At 28.7% G+C, this 17598-nt stretch overlaps 2 protein-coding genes across 9 annotated transcripts; both read left to right on the forward strand.

The window, feature by feature from the left end:
- Window positions 1–1443: 1443 nt before the first annotated feature.
- Window positions 1444–6612, forward strand: LOC140664038 (DNA damage-regulated autophagy modulator protein 1). 5 transcript variants are annotated; one of them, XM_072888731.1, is made up of 7 exons: window positions 1444–1532; window positions 2316–2410; window positions 3356–3477; window positions 4118–4344; window positions 4581–4719; window positions 5006–5163; window positions 6386–6612. In XM_072888731.1, exons 2-7 carry the CDS (start codon window positions 2340–2342, stop codon window positions 6458–6460), a joined length of 792 nt encoding a protein of 263 aa, XP_072744832.1. In that variant the 5' UTR covers window positions 1444–1532; window positions 2316–2339; the 3' UTR covers window positions 6461–6612. The 5 variants fall into 5 exon arrangements, with proteins under 5 accessions (XP_072744832.1, XP_072744831.1, XP_072744833.1 ...); XM_072888730.1 differs by having other exon boundaries at window positions 1451–1532; window positions 2199–2410; XM_072888732.1 differs by having other exon boundaries at window positions 1451–1532; window positions 2237–2410.
- A 4079-nt stretch (window positions 6613–10691) lies between these two features.
- LOC140663748 (DNA damage-regulated autophagy modulator protein 2-like) lies at window positions 10692–17277 on the forward strand. 4 transcript variants are annotated; one of them, XM_072888179.1, is made up of 8 exons: window positions 12203–12605; window positions 12805–12996; window positions 14366–14701; window positions 15259–15380; window positions 15658–15884; window positions 16268–16406; window positions 16490–16641; window positions 17139–17277. In XM_072888179.1, exons 3-8 carry the CDS (start codon window positions 14619–14621, stop codon window positions 17241–17243), a joined length of 828 nt encoding a protein of 275 aa, XP_072744280.1. In that variant the 5' UTR covers window positions 12203–12605; window positions 12805–12996; window positions 14366–14618; the 3' UTR covers window positions 17244–17277. The 4 variants fall into 4 exon arrangements, with proteins under 4 accessions (XP_072744281.1, XP_072744280.1, XP_072744279.1 ...); XM_072888180.1 differs by lacking the exons at window positions 12203–12605; window positions 12805–12996 and adding an exon at window positions 10692–10946; XM_072888178.1 differs by lacking the exon at window positions 12805–12996.
- Window positions 17278–17598: the final 321 nt, after the last annotated feature.

The following is a 17598-nucleotide window of genomic DNA, read 5'->3' on the forward strand; positions in this document are numbered from 1 at the left end:
TCCAATAAACGTACTATCAATGACATCGCGTTAATTACGAATTTCTGGTCCACCTAGTAGCTTCAAGTGAGACGTGCGTTACGCGTAACCGTTCATACGTTTAATTTAATAACAAAAAAGGTCTATATTCCTAAATTTATAAATTTTTGAGTGATGATTCAATTTTTTTTTTTAAATTGATGGTCTTAAATGTTGTGGTCTTATTCTGTGTCTTAAAATGTTTATTTAAAAATAAGAACCAATGATTTTGTCTCAAGAAGAAGTTAAATTGTGATGTATTAAAATATTATTTATTTATATTTACTCAATGGGACAATAAAATCCCTCTAGTATAGAATTACAAAAGAGAACAAAATACAGAAATATAAAAATACAATCTAGATTTCCATAAATAATAGTATGCATACAGGGATGGACACTTATATAGTTAAGATAAATTAAGTATCAAAAATTAAATCCAACGAGGGAAATTTCTATTAATTGAATTTGGACTCGCATGGAAAAAATCAATATGCGCTGAGAAGTCATTTGCTAGCATACACATCCGATCCAAAAGTTTATATCTACCATAGGACGTTCTATGGGTCCCCACAACGAATAGTTGGTGTTACCTAAGCAATCTACCAGGAATATGTAATTTTTCTTTTGTAAGCAATTCAGGGCAATCGACACTATCGCTTAACAATTTGCACATAAATATCAGATCCAACACGCTTCTACGATCACTCAACGTTACAAGTCCGAGATTATTTTGCCATACATCATGGTCAAAGAAAGAGGACCATCGATTTATGCATAATGAAACTCATTCGACGAATGAAACGGTATTGAATTTTTTCAACCTTATATAAAACTAGTGTTATTAAATAATACATAAATAATATTAAACTATTTATATTAATTTCAAGATACTACAGATATTCAAATATAATTTTATATTTTATATTTTTTTTATATTTTTTTTCTTATATTTTCTAAATATATATTCTAAATTTTCTGTTTAGTTTTCTTGAAAATGAACTTTTATAAGTAATTGTGTGTATATACATAACAATTATTAAATAACTCAATAATATAATGCTTAATATAATACCAGTTTGATCAGAATAATTCATTTAAATCTTTAATTTAAGAGATTATCTTTTTTATTTCATTAATGCCTTTGATTTATGAATCACTTGGGTCAAATTATAATTATTTAATTTTATTTATATTTGGTATTACAAAGATCAAGTGCACATATACGCACACAAATGTTATCATTGTTTCCTATTTATCATTTTTAATCGAAATATTTTCACAGAAATATACATATATTTAGAAATTAAATATCGGATGCATGTATATCGTATTGTCTCGCGTCAAGTATTAATTAGCACGTAATTGTGTGCGTGACAATCGGTATGGTATGTGCGATAAAAGGTACAATGGACAGTCGCTTCAAAGCGTTTCACGATTAAGTGCTCTCGTGGCATGAATCGTGATAGTATATTCTTATTAGAAAAATTACAAGACTTGACGAGATTCTCAAGGTGAGTTTCGACAATCTTTTTTTAGTGATAGAATTTGATTATCATAAGTTATCAAAATTTCTTTCTCTCTATAAGTCTCTCCTTTTCTTTGTTTTTTTCTTATTTGTATGTGTCATAGAGAATACAAAAAATCTTATTTCTTATTACAAAAATTAATATAGTAAAATTGTCCGGTCTCTCCTTTCGCGTTTTTTTCTTAATAATGTGACGAGTTTTCTGGAATGTCATCTTAAATGCTCATTATTTTAAGAGAAGGAGAAGGGAGAACAAATTTTTGATGCTTCGTATTATAACAGAATTGATACGAATATTCTACGAAATTGATTAATAATAAAATAAAACTATATTTATTTATATTTATTAATTTTTTATATTTATTATACTTATTCGTTCTACACACTTTTGATATGTGTGTGTTTACCTTAATATATCAAGAGATTTATTAAAACTGCGATATAATTGGAAAAAAGATATAATTTTTTATCCCTAACACTCCGTTGATATCCGTGAAATGAACATTATAAATCACACAGAGAGTCTTCCAGCAGTCTCTGGGGGGGGCCTTTTTTGCCGGGTCTTTTATATGAACTAAAATATGTGTCACTTCAACCCCGCCTACAATCTGTTCAATCTTCTCGTTGTCCTCAATTCATCGATCATACCAAGCTATCGCATCGCCACCAATCTTGATCATTCCGATGAAGAATGTGTACGTACAGGTGCGGGTATAGGACGCACCGATCCGCATGATAACAACGCGATAAGAATGACCGTGTCTTGCAGCAGGCCGAAGGTGATAAAGCAAGAATGGCGTACGGGAAATTGCACGTATTACCATTGAGTCTCTTCATCTTGATTCCCGTGACATTCGTAATTACGTAAGTCCGTAATTTTTGAAGAAAAAAACTATATTAACTAAGCAGTTAGTAAAGTAAAACTAAGCAGTTAGTAAAGTAAAACAAATACATTTTTTAATATAAATCAAAATTTAAATATTATAGTGTCTGAAACAATTTTCCTCGATTATATATTCTCTCAAAAAAAAAGTTTTCAATTTAGCTTTACTTTTTCATTATTATATTTATGTTTGTCTTTCTTAACAAGTTTTAATTAGTTTACCTCGCTTGTCAATCAATAATTGTTTCCCAAAATTAAATGCTAAATATGATATAAAAAGTTATTACAAAATTTATAATCAAATCAAGTTTCATTATATCAATCACTATCGTCAATAAATCTGACGAAAAAAACCAATTAATATGCTCTTGCTATTTATTCTCAGAATCTTGAAGACATGATCAGAATATAATCACAGAAATGTAGACAAATTACTTTGATAATATTCTTAGAACATATTTTAAAGATTGTATTTTTTAATGAAAATAATATTATTAATTAAAAGAATCGTATATTATATCAGGATATCAGAAACATCGTAGTTTCTTTTAGAAAAAATTAATTAATTTAAATATTTTATTATTTTATTATTTTATCCTACTTAATGTTATTATATAAGTAATTTTTAAAAGTTTACAAATAGTTACTTTTTAAATAAAAATAAATAAAATTTTAGATAAATAAGTATTTTAAATACATATGTACTTAAGTTAATTAGCTCAAAATAAGAGATAAATTGTTTTACACAGTTTTATATTGTATTTTAAAATATCTGTTCAAATAACAAATGTAGAATTATTAACGATGAAGAGCTAATTATAAAAGAGCTTTGCGAACGGTTGAGAAAGTCGAAGAAACCCGATACGAGCGTTTTATATACTCGTTCACGTCACACGTTTATAGTTTATGAATGGTTCATGTTTCAGATACACCATATCGGTGCAATGGGACCACGTGGTGCCTGGATTCCCTTATATATCAGAGACCGGCACGTTATCACCGGAATCTTGCATATTTGCGCAGTGTCTAAATATTGCAGCTCTTTTACGTATGTATACTGGTCAAAATTTTTAAGAAATGAAATTATATTTATCTCACGCTTTAAAATTTAATTTTCTTCAAAATAGTTTAAAAAATAGTTTAATAAAGAAAAGTTTGAACAAGAAAAAAATCTAAGTAAGATTGATTATTAAATACACACAAATATAAAAGAACTCTGTAAAAAAATATGAAATTCGAAAATAGAAATAATTTAAATAGCAATTAAAAACACAATTAGGCAATGAAGAGCCGACGCGGATGTTGAGCGTGAAATAATTTTAACCAATAATTCAAATAATTATTTATTTCATAATCTATTCGTTTCAGACTCCTTTCGAGCCTTCTTCAGTGACTTAAAAAATATAAAAACAATTATTTCATGCTCTACATCTGCGTCGACTTTTCATTGCCTAATTGTGTTTTTTAATTGTATTACTCAGTAATATTGAGAGCCTCTATATATATATATATACATATGTATATAATTTAGTTAGTTTAATTTAAATAGCGATAAAGTAAACAAAAATAAATAACATAACAAAAACAAATAACATAATAAAAAGCTAAAGAAAAAGGAGAGCTAAAAAGAAATTTTAGATAAATTCTCTTTAAACATAATAAAAAAATTCAATCTACATCTTCCACAGTCGGATGCTGCGTCTATATCAGGCATCGACAAGTATTGCAATGGCAAATAGAGAGAGGCAGTGATCTCATAAGCAAAAGAATTATCACGGTAACTGCGTGTTGCGGCATCCTCGCTTGTTTCGGTCTAGACATACTCGCCAATTTTCAAGAGGCTCGCGTAATCGCCGCTCACATGGTGGGAGCGATGACTTGCTTTTCTGCTGGCACTCTCTATTTCTGTTTTCAGGTACACAATATAGATCTTATAAATCTTATGGAGATTTATGCTTCACCGTGGATATTTCCTCGAAATTAATTTATTGACAATTGGAACCATTCTTTAAATTTTAAAACAATATCTATTAAACATTTTTATTTCTTTAAAGTCGTATAAAAGTAGTTTGAAGTGATGGAATGAGTAAGCTTTATATAAAAAATAATTTTATAGTCATAAAATAATTATTACAATACTAATTGTTTTAGACATATTTAAGTTATAAGATGGTACCAGCTATGAATGGCACGATTGTTGTTTATGTGCGCGCAATTCTCTCGGCTCTCACATTGATATTAACGACTGCTACAATTATTCCTGGCTATATCTCAATGTCTGAATTTAAAGGTAAGCAAATGTAATATAACTTATAACTTATAACTTATCATTGTATACATCTAACAAATACTCAGCGAGATTCACATGTAAAACGACTAAATTCTTATTTATTGAAAGTTGCATACAAACACACAAAAGTGTATTTACATATTTTTAATTTTGTATATATATATATTATTTTAAATAAAAAATTATTCTTATTATTAAATCAAATTAAAATAAGGTGGATTGTGAAATATTCAAATAATGAATGAATAGTAAGAATAAATAAAATAAAAATTTAACTTGTTTACAGGTAATGATTACAAGAAATGGTTACCGGCAGACGGTGGTTGGGGTTGGCATGTCGCAAGTACTACATGTGAATGGATTCTTGCGATAGTCTATTGCGCATTCCTTCTGACGTTTGTTCTGGAATTTCGATTAATTAACTTTGAAGACCCCGTAGTTACGGTATCACATTTAATTACTATAGTAGCCATTTTTTTGTTTAAATTGTTACGTTAGACTAATGGTCCTTTGCGTTTGTTAAATTTATTTCCAGAAATTCATAAACTACTAATGTTACATGATATTCTGTTATTACCGAGTATTTCTTTATTACTACAATTTTTTTATTAGATTCTTAAAAAATTTGAGAAAATAAAAAACTATTTTCAAAACTTTTTTTAATATTTATCTAGCATTTTTATTATTTGTAAAAATTAATTAAATTAAAATTTAATTTAATTTAATTAAAGAATAAAATTCTGTTATATGTTTACAATAATTTATTTTAAAAAAATTTTTAAATGTTTTTAACTAAAATACTATATGCACAGAAGCATAAAATGGGTTCTTTAAAATAGTCCATTATGATATTTATACAACAATTCCAGTGCAATTTTAACGATTGAAAGCATTGCTGGAAATCATTTTCTACCTTCATCATTTTGATCTCTGGATATCCTCTATTTTGAATATTTTCTTTTTGAGTTACAGTGAGTAGAAAATTTTATCGTGATATTTTGAAGTGACGTCTTAAGGCCTTAAGGTATGGATCAACAAACCTTGAATTTCGACAAAGGTTCTATACGTCATTCGTTGTACGGCAAATTTTGACTTTTATGAACTGTCATTCTTATTTCCCATACTCACTTATACTCCCTGCAACATTTTTATATTTCCAAAAATAAAAATGCAGTTCAAAGAGAACAAAATTTAATACGATATAGGAGATTTAAGCTGTATCACCGCATGTGATGAAGACAGAGAATAAGAAGAGAATATTTTAGCAGTGCTTCTGATTGTTAAAATTGCGTTGAGTGTTGTTGCATAAATATCTTTAGGCTTTTTGCACAATTGCTGCAATAGACTATTTAGAGGATGGTAAAGGCATTAATCCTTAGGTTAATTTTTTTAAAGCTTTTAATTTTTTGTGCATAAATTACGGTTATTTTGTGCATCTTCTCATTTTGATATTTGCTTATTAAGGAAAAATTCATTTTGAATTTATTAAGAACTTTAAGAATTTTAAAAGATAAATTATGATAGTGATAGAACGTTTTGTAATACGTGCAATGAACGTTTATTTTTACTTTTATGCGTGATTATTAACAAATTATAATTAGAGATAATAAAATTTACGACAAAAATATATTCCAGATATTAATTTTAAAAATAATTCTGTTTTTAGTTAATGTATTTGGATAAAATCGAAAACACGGCAACGTCACACAAAACAGAAGCGACAACGCCACAAGATACGTAATTTCTTTTCTACATCGATATGTCAAGCTTCCACTAGTTATAGAATACTACTATATTTATAGTTCAACAGCCTATCTCTCTAGTATATTTTATATGTTTGACAGTTATTGCATATTATCAAAGAAAAATACAAAGAAAATAGTAAAAGCAACAAGAGGCTAATAAAAAGATATATACATGCATATGTAATATATACATACATATATATATATGTATATATAAATATATATATGTATATATATATTCGTATATATATATATATATATATATATATATATATGTATATATTGCAGAATGCATATTGCATATTGTAGAATGTAACAAGAAAATAGTAATTGAACTTTTCAGAGAACTAACAATAAGAGTTGACATGAATTTTTTACATTCGTGAAAAACAAAATACAAAAAAATATTAATTAAATAAAATTCTAATATTAATTAATTAAAAATTCAAGTTATTTATAATTCTATTAATTAAGAAGAAAATTTTTATATGCTGTGTGTATACTAATTGCATCTTCCTCAAAAAACTTTAATGTTATTAATTTAAATACAGTTGTAAGATACGTTATAAGTATATAATCAATGATAAATATGTCATTATCAAGAATCGAAACATCATATTCGTAGCGCAAGATTAGATATATTGCGAGTATAGACAAAAAACTTGAGGTTCATATCATCATTTGAATTATTATTATGTGGCTTAATTACAATAGCCAATTCTTATTTTAATAGCGATTACTATATTAAAAAAGATGTGTGTAATTACATTATAATAATTAAACATTTTATAAAATAATATAAAAATAAATCAAATAGAGATAAAAATTATGTTATTCGATATTCAATACCTACGTTATAATAATTTTTGCTATCAATTTTTTATAAATATTTATTAAATAAGTAAAGTACATTGTATATATATATAAGAAAAAATTATATGTATATGTATGATATGATTGACTAAAGTTCGCGTCTACTTAAAAAAAAAGTATTGAAAGTGCTAAAAACATTAGAAAAAATAAAAAGAGAAAACACTCAAAAATATCTCATTCAGATGATATTTCGCTTCAAAAGGGCAAACTCGTCATGTTACCGAAGCGCATACGATCATGAAAAAGAAACGAACTGCGCTCACGCTTCAACAGCTCATTGAAATTCATCAGAAATCGAACGTAGGAATTAGCTCGCGAACTCAAATTGCTGGTAATTATAAATATAATGAAACAACTCTTAGAATAAAGCATAATAAAATATTTAAATCAGTAACTTTAATCGAAACATTGGATTTACATTGATAAAACAAAATTCAGCAAAAGCCAGACAGGTGATGTAAACGCGAACAATTTAAATCAATAACTTTAGAAAGATCGAAACCGTAACTGTACTGAAATTCTGTTAAATTTAATAACGTCACGGAGAAAAGCAAATAGGAGCGCAGAGTGTAAGGGCGCAAATAAAAACTCAAGTTTAAAAAAAGCACTTATTTGAATGCTTTGGGCCATCTTTGGACCATCTTCAACAATACAACGTAAGAATATATGTAGTCATATAATACATTAAAACACTTAAAAGTACGCATGTAAAATGTAATAAGTTTCTTATATCGGCTCCAAACTTTACAAACAAAAATACTGAATGTGTATGCTTAAATGTACTTTCCAATATAACGTTATAATAGCAAAATTTAAATAAAAGGAACCAGGAAGAAGCCCATACAGACGTAATATAAATTATGACAAAGTGCCCACAACTCGTTTAACGCTTCGGACACAAAATTATGTTAAATTTAACATCGAAACCGTTATATTCAATTTATATTTATTATTTTTGATTTACGATGCTTTTTCGGTTTTTGCAATTTATTTATATAACATATTTTTTTATATTATTAATTTTTTATATTTTATATTTTTTTAAAAAAGCCACATAAAATCAAATCTCTAAATTAATTATTCTCTTTTTCGTGATGTCAACTGATTCTACGTGCTGTGTTTGATGAGAAACGTTAATTATCAGATTTTTGTAAGCAGAAAGCGTGAATCATAGTATAAAATTCATTAGATCCGTGAATATTTATAGTAAGAATATTTTAAGCTAATAAGTCATAATTTATGTGCTATTACGCATACTATTTCAAAAACCCGGTTGTTTCACAACATTACAAATCTCACTTATTTAACCACTGACATTTAAAATTCAAAAAATCAGTTAATCGAATACTAAATTAATCATTCTGTACGCGCGCAATCTCTCTCAAAATGATAGATGAAAAGTGTTTTTTTTTTTTTTTTTACGCGAACTTTTGTTGACGTTTGAAAACCGTATGTGATGGATGTCTTTTATCTTTATTACGTATATTTTATCTTGATTAATATTTGATCTTTATTACATGTATACCAAAGTACTTTCCTTTTTCTTTATCGTCACAATCGCGTTTCTCATGAAGGAAACAGATATAAGTGAAAGATGCAAGATAAAGATACACGTGAAAGATAACAATACTTTGCAGTTAGTCGAAAAGCGTCAAAGAATTAATTTAAAAAGCATTTTATTATAAATATTGAGAAAAGAGAAAATGGTTCATAAATATTACATGCTTTAAAGCGCGTTAAATGTCGGATAATAATACCATTTTAGTTAAGGAATTTTACGTATTTTAGAATCCTTTGATGTATATATTTTAACGCGTCAGGTTTTATCACGCAGCGATACTCAAGTTTTTATAGTGCGTGTTTGTTATTGTTTTGGCGCGAGGACAGAGAGCATACTCTCCCTTCTCCTTGACGTCACCGCGTTGTGTAGTAAGAAGTGGTAGGGATATTAGCGCGTGAGGCATGAGCAGCTGTGACGTCCATTCATTCCGACTCTGACAGGCGTAGTGACAGCGCGTACGCACGTGTTCAGTGCGCACTCCGGCGTGTGTGTCGTCGCGCCTCGCGCTCGGTCTCTTTAAAGTTGAGCGTACTGTACGCAGTAACACATATTCTCTCTTTTGCGATACTATACATAAATACATATTATATTACGTAATAAATCTTAAAATACGTAGAAAACAATTCCAGAGTACGTAAAATAATAACATGTAGTCGGCCTTAATAACTATAGCGCGCTATTATTTACAATCGTCTCGGTTGTAATCGCGGTCACGTTCTCACGTCTTCACATTTCGCGTTTTTACGTTCCCACGTTTTGCGATCGCGTTTTCGCGTTCAACTCATATTCTAATTTCACAAGTGTTTCCGAGGATATTTTTAGCAAACTAAATGAGATGTCTCTCTTGAGTTTAAACTCGATAATCGGTTGTTGAGAGTATTACTAATAAAAATACAAATTGCTAGAAAAACAATTAATTAATTTTTAAAGAAGCAGATACATACCATAATACGTAAAATATTTCAGCAACAAATTGACAATAACAGCTGTTTGATTTTGGCGTATAGCACTATTATTTACATATCTCGATCTAATTATTATTCGTACGACACTCGAGCAGTAAAGTAGTGACGCGAAACGTTTTGTATACTGTCGGATTATTTTTCTAAATGTGGTCGCACATCAACTAGTATCGAAACATAATTCGCTTTAATTATTATAATTAACGATTATTAAATTTTTGATAAATGACAATCTATATCGCAATGATAACTTTATCGAATCGCAATCATTCATTATGCGAGTAAAAATTAAAGCAACAGAAAATTATCGTTTCTTCTTTTATGAGCTATCCTTCCATTATTAGAGGAATAATATTGTGGGACTGATTTTAGTAAACGTATGTACGTGTAAGTGTATGTGATTCGTCAAGCGTGGTCAAGTATGTTTACGCCACACCGTGTCTAAAACAACCGCGCTTTAAATAACTAATAATAACAAGATCAGTATACAAAGGATCTGCGAGCTTGTTGTAAATATACTTCTCCTGTCAGACAAGACTTGATGTCCGGACAGAACTTGTAATTTTATTATAGTAAAGATCCCTTCCGTTAACACGTGTGTATATTAATTGAATGAAGGACAGTCCTACGACATTAATTAATTATTTTTCTACTAACAATGCTTAAAGGCAAATATATATATATATATGTACTTTACATTTTCTTAAAGTGCGATTATTAATTAAATTTTATTACGGCATTTCATTACTTTAATTTTTTAATTTTATGATTTATGTTATTGTGTTATTATGTGTCTACTACATATATACAACAATAGAGATAATTACTGTAAAGAGTGACAGATGATTTTGACTTCCTATAAACATCGTTTTCGTGTTGCTCTCTCTTACGATACAATAAAGTGTATATCTCATTTGATTATTTCGTGATCGGAAATGCCATGCAAAGTGTCTCGTCATCGTTGCGTATACAACTAATCATAATTAATCATGTTCCGTAAGTAAGTGTGAGTGCTACGAGGAAACAGCAAAGGATAAGCAAAAGGGGAAAAAAAGTTTGAGCAACGGATCAACAATATAGTGTGAGGTAAGTAATTAAAAAATTTAAATTATTTATCATTTATATGATTTTCAAAATATGTAGATATACGAAACATATACACTTAAGACGACCTGGTACGTCAAGTTTTTAACAATATCTATGATCTTTTCAGAAAGCATGTAATTGTAAAAATATATATAATCAATAAATAATATATACATATAAACGAAATAATAATATATACGAGATTTATAAAATACTACGTGTAAAAGATGATTGAACATGGCAGTGTTTCACACTCGAAAACAATAGTAAAATAATAAATAAACCAGATGTTTCGATCCAACAGCTTTAGAATTCTCTTCAATAGGACGCAATATATGTTAATTACATCTTGCATAAATATAACTGTTAAATATAATTTACCAGAAATGTTTTTTAATTTTAATAATTAGAAACCAGCTAATGATAAACGATAAAAATCGTGCTGCGTGTTAACTTATCATATGATAACATTTTCCTTTGTAAAAAAAAGGAATCGCATCTATCGGACGGAAGTAAATTATCGATAACATATATTATGTTTTAAAATATCTTATAGAGATCTATACGTATTAAATACAACTGAATATAAAAGTACTAATACTAATTATAATTTTTGTTTGTATATTTGTATACTATATGTAACTTTCACTTATTACATCTACTCTTTATTTTTCAATTTTCTAAGTTTTTCAAATGTTTGAAAGAACAAACTTTGTTACTTATTATCTTAATATTACTATTATATTTTGTAATAAAAATTATAATTACATAAATATTTAATAAAAAGTTTAAATTTAACAGTAAAATAAAAATTATATTTTTTATTTTACTTTTAATAGTAATATTAATTTAAAACCCAAAAAGAAATAAAAACACTAGTAATATATACTATAATTGTTAACTTGTATAATATAATTATAAATGTACTTGTGTGTTTTAAAAGTCATGTACAAAAAAGAAAACTTAAATTTTCTAGTTATTCTTACTTTCTAAAAGAATGACCCTTGAGATTATTTCAATTAATTTAATTTTGCATAAAAATATATTATTTAAAATTTACATAGTATTCAAAATGTATGCTTTTCTTTACATTCTTATCAAATTTTATCGGTATACCAAACTAAAAATAAAGTTTAACAATACTTTTACAATTTTTTTATCATATAGCCGTGGCAAAAGTGACGAATACTTTGTGACGCGACGAAAAACGCTCATTGTCAGAGTGTGGTAGGAGATATAGTCTTTGGCGAATGTGCTGGTCAGACAGTAACGACGCCGACAGCGCCGGCGACGATACGGTGCGGCGCAGCTGCCGAGAGCGTCGTTTTCGTTGACGCAACATCGATCGCGCACCTCCATAGCCTTCGGGTCATAGCCTTCGCATTTCCCGACGAGTTTCAACGCAAATACCACAAAGTTTTGTCCTCCAACTAATTCAAACGAGATAACTGACAAGTGGACAAGTCTCCCGCCTATATTTCCAATTACGTGTAATATTCGTCGCGACTTCCGATATATGTTCTGTAAAGTGAAGATTACGAAGAGTTACGACGTCGACAACGTCTCAGCAACCCTACGAATGAAGGAGTAGAGAAGGAACGGGAGGAACCATTGTTTTCAGGGTGCAAATTCTTTGTGCGTCGCCCGATGTGTTGTCGAGTGCGTCTTATGACAATTTTGGTTTTAATTTTTTAAATAACACGGAAAGAGTAACAGAAAATTAATTAATGAATTTTCTTTTCCATAAGCCTCTTATAATTTTGCGCATCGTAAAAGTAAACACGAATGGAAATTATCACTTTCACTATTGCACGTTGTGTTATAAATGTGCATATCCATTCATCGATTTTATTTTTAGTTTATAACGAGCAGATAATGACAAAGGGAAAATGTTATTTAACTGGGGATTTCTAGCTTGTCATATCCGTTTGCATCTCGTATATGTGGCTGTTTGCTTAACCGCACGCTTCTCTCTTTCACGCAGACAACGCCCGTGTGACAGTTCGCACGTTCATTAAACATGACGTGTCGTAAGCGCTATATCAGCATGGTATTATTTACATAAGCGTATAATGTAGTCTTCCTTATTATATCGCAAACTTCAGTATGAATTTCTGATCCGCAGTAGATTAAATGAATGTCATTATTATCGAATTTATTGAAATGTTCATTAGTACACGCTGTAAAGTCCACAATGTAAAGTCCACAACTCTATTTATTGCCACACATGTTATACTACCAACAATGTATATTATTCCTATATCTAAAAATTCTCTCTTTTTGCTATTTTCTCTAATATATATTTTAATATATTTTTTACTTTCCGTCTATCAATTACTTTAAACTATTAGCATTTTGATATTGTATTATTATTATTATTATTTATATAATTTTTATTATTGACTCATATTTTATATATCTACTTTTACTGATAATTATTCAAATCTTACTAAATAACCTTTTAGAAGATCTCGATTAAAATTATAAAATTAGTTACACGAAGCAATTATAAATTTTAATAAGGATTTGTGTAATCTAATTAATTATTCTATAATTGATTGTTTAATTAACTATGTAATATAATATCTGTAGTAATTAACCTGCTCGTATCATTAAAAGCAAATATATATCATTAGAAAAAAATTAAAATAAAAAATTAAAAGTAAGAAACGTAACAATTTCAAATGGCCATTACAATCATTTATTATATAGTAAAAAATTGCAATGTTAAATAATTCCTTACTATTTTATAAGAGAGTTAAACCCTCTCTAAGATGATATCACAAAAGCAGGCTTTTTCAGAAGCCGCCAACTATTCCGACTATGATTTACAAGAAATAATGAAGGAAATCTTCTTTCGATATAAGGATAAAGTCAGGGACAAATTGATCAATGTATTTAATGTACGTGGCAACTAACTAGAGATAACTTATAAATTGCGGACGTTACAGATGCATTTATAAGAATAAAATAATGTTTCTTATCTTTCAAAACTTATAACTTATTGCACATTTAAAAAAATAATCGATTAAATTTTGATCAAAAAATATAGCGTTATCTATTAAATTATTAAATATATTTTACAAAATCATCTCACTCGTTCTGAAAAAGAATATAAAGTTACGCACAATTTATATTTATATTTTAGTTATAATTACTCAAATAACATATATGAAAATATATAAAAAACGCAATTATATATATACACACACACACACTTTTTATGAAATTATGTTATATAAAGAACTATTTAAAAAACGTTAATTACCACGTTTTGGCGGAAATAATTGTTGTCGATCATAAAATCTCAAAAGTATTATCATTTATCTCTCTCGCACTAGTAAAATGAACTACAATATATTATATAAGATAACGTATTATTTGCATGAAAAAAATAAAGACAATTATTTCTCTTGCAGAATCGAAGGAATATTAATGGCAATTGAATCGCGGTGCTATCGTTGGTTTAGACTTAGACGTTGCGGAGATTGATACTTAATAAAAAGAGGATTAAAAGGCCTATGAATAGCCACCAAGGAATATGAATAATTGCAATTCGTCGGCGGCTGCATCGACGCAAGACTCTTTCCGATAACGGCGTCGATCGCAGACGTCGACGATTAACATTATCATCACCGGCTTTAACATTGACAGCGACTGTACATCGAAACCATGGACAAACAGGAATTCTTTGCTAATCTACATTATCTGCCGATCGCCGTTTTTATCTCCTTGCCTACGATCTTCATTTTAACGTAAATCTAATTATATTTATAAATCATTAAAGAATTTATATACATATATGTTTACATATATTAATAGAGTTATGATTCAAATTTCTTTTTCTTTTTAAAATCATCTGGATATCAGCTATTGTATTCATCTAATTATACATTAATTATTATTTTCCCGGTAAGCAAAATCGATTAGAAATTTGGAAATACAATCTGCGTGTTAAAAAAAAACTTTTCAAGTTTTGACGTGTTAAAAAAAAGTTTTTTCAAGCTTAAGGAACTAATTTATTATAACTATGAATATATATATGCTCATACATTATATTTATAATAATAAATTACACACACATACATATATATATATATTTACTTATTTTTTATATATATGTATATATATTTATTTCTCTATATCCTTTATGTTATTATTATGATTGTTACTTTTAATTTAATTTAATTAAAATATAAAAGGAAATATCCTTAAACTTATCTTTTATTTATTCATTTTTTATTTTGTTAATAAAATTTAATAATAAATAAATCAAATTTTTAAAAGGCTATTTTACATCCGCAATTTGCAGATATGTAATCGCTGTTTTACTAGGACACGTAGAAGCTGGTTTTCCTTACATTTCCGATGCAGCAACTTATGCACCAGAGAGTTGCATTTTCTCTCAAGCTGTCAATTTGATTGCTATTCTCAGTAAGTAAATACGTATAGCACGTTGTTGTTTATCATAAACAGCACTCTTGAAGTGCACATGTATTTACGATTATAATAACCAATTTTCTCCTTATTGCATCAAAGACAAAAAAATTTCGATGTGCAAATGTTAAAAAATGATGATACGCTAAAGAAAAGATTAGAAATTTTACGATAATAACATAATAAGAAAGCAATTATTATTTATAATGTATTTATTTATTAGTATATAAATATTATGTATCGATAAAATGCAACTGTATCATTTATATTGCAGTGTTCTTTATGATCTACATAAGATATTCTCAAGTTAAAGAGTGCACCAGCACTTTTGGTTCACCAGCCTCCTTGCCGAAATGGAATCATTGGGCCTTAATATTCGGCCTCGCATCAACCGCCGGTCTATCAATTGTCGCGAATTTTCAAGAAACTTCAGTAATCGTAGTTCATCTCATCGGCGCAGTACTCTGCTTTGGAGGTGGTACCGCGTATTTTTGGACTCAGGTGCGTATTAAAAGGTCACTGTTCAAAATAGTAAATGTGTCGAAATAAACTTTCATTAAATATTTATTAATATCAAGATTATTTTAATACATGAATAGACGATATTTCGAAAATACGATAGCCTTGTAATTTGTGAAACTATTGTAATTATATAGGAATAAAATTATCGCAAATTATTGAAAATTAAATCTATAAAATCATAAATTTAAAAAACGAGACGAGATTAAAGTGTTAACGAAAAATGTTATAAAAGTTTCATAATGACTTTGTTCTTTTCCGTAACGGAAAAATGGTTTTAGAATTATTTTATTTACGTTAAATATATATAAAAATTATTTTGTTCTCATATGCACATAACTCACAATAATTTTCTTTTTTTACAGGCTGTATGTTCATTTTATTTACACCCGTCAGGATATTCGTTACGACTCGCGCATCTTCGCACGGCATTATCGACTTTCTGTACAGTATGCTTCTTCGTGATTCTTATCACAGGCGTACTAGCTCATCTCGCTTACAAAGGTTAGTCCGCTTATTTTCACTTTTAAATCTCTCTCTCGTACGTCTTATTATATTAATATTTATTAAATTTTATCCTATACTAGGAACGAACCCTCGGAAATGGTACAAAGAGGACGGCGGCTGGGAATTGCATGTGGCTAGCACGGTAACCGAATGGCTTTGTGCAATGGCATTTTGCGCTTATATTCTGACATTCACGGATGAATTTAGGGACATTAGAATAAGTCCTCCAAAGGTAACTTTTAATGACAATTTAATAAAGTAGCTAGTTTTTTATATATCAATTTTTTATATTCTTTCTCTTGAAAAAAATATCCTTTTTAGGACAAAAAATAAAGTGACGAATATATAAAATGTAATGGTTTCATTAAAAACTTCCTTCAAAAATACTTGATATTATACATGTATTATGTTTTAATTCATATTAAGACGTGCATCTATAGACGTGTATTGCAATGCAAAAATTTTTATTTTTTTTAGTAACAACCAGATATTAGCATTTTTTCATTATCAATTATGTAATTGCCATACATATTGTCTACAATTCCAATTATGAAATTTTAAATAATACATGGACATATAATACTTCTATAATAATAGAGATTTACAGTAAATATTCAATTTGTTTACCTTCTCTGAAAAATAAAATATATTTTGTCTATCTTTTTTACTAAGCACCAAAGAATCGTTCATAGATATTTTCATTTTTATTTTCTACCTGTTCGCCAATAGGTAATATGTAACATGCATCGTCTAAGATCGAGTAACGAAGCGCTGAATGAGAGCCAAAATTCCGCTGTGATTCACAATCAGATGAATCCATCGATCAGTACCTGATCGCTCGTAGGCAGAGGCGCCGGTGGTTACGTCAATCTTCTCTCGCATTCACCGGTCGACACACCCTGTCCCGGCTATCGATATCGCGGATCCAGAGACAATCTACTGGATGAAGCAGCGCCATTGGTAACAACGACACCACCAGAGCTGCGCGATAACATCGAGAGAAATTCCGACGTCCTCTGCCCGGTGCAAATACACGTACACGATCCTACAATACGTGAACGACGACGACATCCCGAAAATAATCGCTCCGAAAAGCGTCGTCGAAGAGCCATCGAAGATCGTTCCAAGAAATGGATCGATCTCGACGAAAATGTGTTGGACGGTTATACCCTGATTGATGACAGAAATC

Source organism: Anoplolepis gracilipes, chromosome 3 (genome assembly GCF_047496725.1).
Source record: "Anoplolepis gracilipes chromosome 3, ASM4749672v1, whole genome shotgun sequence".
Classification (NCBI taxonomy): Eukaryota; Metazoa; Arthropoda; class Insecta; order Hymenoptera; family Formicidae; genus Anoplolepis; species Anoplolepis gracilipes.